Source organism: Atta colombica, unplaced genomic scaffold (assembly GCF_001594045.1).
Source record: "Atta colombica isolate Treedump-2 unplaced genomic scaffold, Acol1.0 scaffold96, whole genome shotgun sequence".
Lineage (NCBI taxonomy): Eukaryota > Metazoa > Arthropoda > Insecta > Hymenoptera > Formicidae > Atta > Atta colombica.
The window spans coordinates 2609679-2614172 of NW_017259590.1; the positions used below are offsets into that span (position 1 = coordinate 2609679).

At 35.6% G+C, this 4494-nt stretch overlaps 1 protein-coding gene across 1 annotated transcript in view; it reads left to right on the forward strand.

The window, feature by feature from the left end:
* Window positions 1-3773, forward strand: part of LOC108693666 — a 93067-nt gene extending 89294 nt beyond the window's left edge. Inside the window, exon 3 of the mRNA XM_018202720.1 lies at window positions 2262-3773. Coding sequence (XP_018058209.1) covers window positions 2262-3683 — 1422 coding nt within the window. The 3' untranslated portion in view covers window positions 3684-3773. The remainder of the gene's footprint in view (window positions 1-2261) is intronic.
* The last annotated feature ends 721 nt before the right edge of the window (window positions 3774-4494 follow it).

Here is a 4494-nt window from a genome sequence, read left to right on the forward strand (position 1 = left end):
ATTCGTTTCCTCTGAAAGCAATATGAATCATTTCAAGTATATTCTGACTGAATTCTATTAACTATTAATTTATCAAATGAGACAATATTCTTTTAATATTGCAAAAACTAATTGATTGGAAAAGAATAATAAATGTAATATTTTTTATAAAATTTGACTCCCAAGTTTCAACGATTTCATTTCTGACCAATTCTTCCTCTTCATATAGTAATCATCAAAATTCATCAATATAAGAGATACAGAACATCTAGAATAGCATGGAAAAACGCTTTAGAAGTCTAAAATAGAACGACAGATCTTCGCGAAATGATCAGGCATTCAGAATTCTTTAATAAATGTACACGACGCAAATGTGTGAACGATTTAAACTCAATTCCGAATAAAGAAAAAGTTGTATTGTTCATAATTCTTAGCAACGAGTTATTCTCGCTCGAGAATGCGGTTAATTCGCGAATTATCGACGAAATGTCATCTGTCTGCACTCGCAAGTGAATCACACGATCTTTATCGAGACAAAAAAAACTGGTACCGATAATTGTTAACAATTTGCCATATAATGCCATATAAAAAGTAGCCGTTTAATGACAGCAAAAAGATACACCTCACACATTACGCGCATTAGTAGAATAATAAATAAGTGTTATAATTTGCGATCGTAAAGCATCCTAATAATAACAAATAAATGATTATAAATAATCACATATATCTGAATATTAAATTATAAAAATATATTTACAAAAGATTTTTGATTATTATTTAAAGTAACGTTCCGAGATACTTTAAGAAATTCTCAAGTAAATAAAAACTATTCTGTGAATATTATAAGACATTATCTAAGAAAAAATTAATTCCCGAGAAAATTATAAAAAAATTATTTTTAAATATTCTTAAACATAATAAATTGCTGTCCTTTCCTTCATGTAATACATTGGTCTGAGAATCTCCGTTAAATATTTAGAAACATATCATATGATAACAATAAATTATCCGTCACAAGAACAACAAGCAGCGCAACCGAGTCATAAAGTAGCATGGTAGTTGCATTCTTCTAACACTCTTTGCGACCGCCGTCGCCATTAGTTGTTTTGTTTCTAATGAAATCATTATTTACTACAACTTCGCGATTCGCGGCGCTGTAATTGGCGTCACGCCGGTAAGATTTCTACACCACATTACAAAATCACTCGATAATTATCGAGAATTGCACTCTTGGATCGCTTTTCTTACTCTCATCTACAGAAGAAGAGAATTGCTAGAATCCGAATAATTATTATTTTGATAGTGACAAATCAAATTTTTACAAGGTAATTATTTCAACGTATTTATAGAATTTATTTTTGCGTTTATAATTATTATATTTCTTCGTGTAAAGTACACTAGAATGTGCCACGCGGCATAGGATGAAGCAATTCGAACCACTCGTCTTTCCGTAGTTAAACCGACAAATGTAATTGTCTGTGAAGAATACGGCTGCTTCCGTTCAACTACAAAGTTATAATAAAGCAAACGACGAGATCACGGCACAATGTCTACCCTACACCATCGTTAAGCAGCTGGTCGGTTCCGCATTATCCTTAATGTCCCACTAAGGAAACGGACTAGTGCTTTAACTTGCATTAACCTCATTTTGCGCATGTGTATCGCCCATTATTGCATCCTGCAACGAATGGATAGCGCCAACTGAGAGTACATCGTGCCCTGTACAAACTGAGAATGCATCGTAAGCTTAATTGAGCCAGTGACTGGAAAAAGGGCAAGAATTTTATTTCAAAGGAAATGCGTTTTCCTTACTCTTTGTTTCATAAGATACTCGACGCTATTACATGTAATTAATATATCTATAAACAGAATTGTAAATGTTCTTTTAGATATTTTGTAAAATAAAATTCATATTTTAAATTAATTAATCTCAATTTCTTCCAACAGAAAATTCTCTTACATGCTTTGAAATATGAACATTAAAGCAAACTGAAACATCTTAGTTAAACATAATATTATCAATTAACAAAATAAATTGTCATAATATTTAATGTGTTTTAACAATTATACATAACAATCATACGACGCTAAATAAGCAAAGTAATTTCACCAATAAATTTTCTTAAAAATGAATAAAAATAATGATAAAAATAATAAGTTAGGAAAGTCCAAATAAATGCAATTGCTTTATAAACTCGTCAATAGCTTCTATTTTATCTATAAGACCCTTTCAACATTATAAAATTGAATTTTATGAATTTATTAATTGTTTTCTGTTTCAGAGTGACCTTACTGCAATGGAATGCCTCTTCAAGGAGGATATATTCGACGGAAACTACAACACGTATAGCTCGATACGTTGGTCTACAGTGAATAAAACTTTGTACCTCGCTTTGAATCGCTACGGTCAACCGAGGAGAGTACAAGCCAAAGGTCACAACCTGGGCAAGCTGTCACTCTACGCCCGGGTGTTAACACGGCCGGTCGAAACACAGAACGATACCAAACACAAATTACGTCATCACGGCAATAGTCATCGCCAAGTTGACATCTGTCCCCCTACACTATCCCAAGAAAAGGATGGTAGGGACAGGTTCAGATGTCGCAAGCGAAAGAAGAGAAAGAAGCGTAAGCGGCGATGCAAATCAGGCGAGCAGCCCGGTCCCCAATGCCAAGGCCCTGAGGAATCGATTGCAAAATCAGTAACGGACATCGTAGAGGCGTCATCGGAGATCATCAGCGCCAGCAACAACATGCCGGAATCCAAGAGATCCTGCGAGGGGGCAGCCAGCGAGGAAGCTTGCAGGCGGCAGGCCCTCTCGGTGCCGGCGAAGAAGCGGAAATCGCGGATAGACGACGGCGGCAGGAACCTCACGCTCGGTAAGAACAAAGCATCAACGTCAAATGCGAAAAAGCCAAACGTCAGCGTCGCCGATAGTCAAAGTAAAAAGCCTGATTTGACGGACGGGAAGAAGAAGAAGAGGAAGAGGACGGGTCTGCAGCAGACGAGCCAGGGGAGCATGGTGGCATCGCCATCCCGGAAGCAGTACGAGCTTGGCACGACATCCTCGTCCCAGGTCTCTTCGTTGCTAATGGCGCTCGCCAGCGAGGAGCAGCGGGTCTCGACAGCCATATTGTCCTCTTCGCCGTTTCCTCCTGGTGCGTCAACCGCTCTCTTCTCCATCATAAGGCCGAGCTCGTCATCGTTTGACCGTAAAAAGCTACCACCGTCTTCAAGGAATCATATAATGAAACCGGTGGATTCGCGTAGGATAGGAAAGTTTTTCTCAGATATCGCGGATTTGCCGGATCGAACGAAGTCGATACCAGCGACGATCTCGGCGACGTCGAGGAGCAAAATAGCGTCAACCACCAAAGTTCCTGTAGATACGTGCGCCTATATTACAACTCCTCTGCCTCAATTCTCGCCAGTTCCCCTTTCCTCGTCCTTGCCTTGGCAGGAATCCGATGAGGACTCTTCGACTACGCTATCATACTCCTCGCTCGTCGACGAGGAGTCGTCCTCGACCGTCACGAGTGTCGTCACAGTAGAGTCCAGCACATTGGAAACTTCTGACGAAATTATCACGGAAATTACGACATTTAGGTTAGATGAAAAGAACTGCGAGGACGGTGGTTGCGATAAAGCTGACACGGTCCTGCGATCTACAACGAGATTCCCATTGGAGAGACTGGCGATGTAACTGGATGATCGGAGATTGATTTGTGCGTGAACGTCATTGTAAACTTACGTGTACATAGCAATTACTGTAGGTTACGACTTACTCCACATTCACGACGAGAGGATAACACATGACGTGTATCATACTAAAATTTTGATATATTCGCGGTATAGGGGACCGATATGGCTACAGTTTCAGTGAGTCAATTTAGTTATATCAACTTTGAATACATAAACATTTCGAGAAATTAAATATAATTTGAAAATAAATTTTTATTTGTCGTATTAAATTTCAGTCCATGAGATTTAAGTACAGATAATACAAATTTCGATAAGAATAATAAAGATTTAATTAGATATTTAAAAAAATTCTTTTGTTAATATAATTAAATTTTATGAGTAATCTAATCTAATTATTATAAAAATTTATTTTTAATAAGCTTTTAACCTACAAGTAATATTAAATATTTCTATTTTATCAAAAATAATTAATTGCAATATACGTTTGCAAAACTTATAAAAGCAACATATAAAAAAATCTTTAACATACAATTTTATCAAATTACTTGTAATCAATCTAAAGTTTTATTTGAATAATATTATTTAATTATAAAAAAAATATTTCTTTAGATATTTTCCACATAATTATAATAAAAAATTTATACAACTTATGATAGATAAGAATATAAATAATGAAAACAATTTGAGATAATTAAAAAATCATTAAAAAAATTATCTATAATTTAATTTTGATAATATATTAATAGATAATATATTATAGATCTCAATTTTTATTAACAATTTCACACAACAAAAAACATTTTAATGTACGT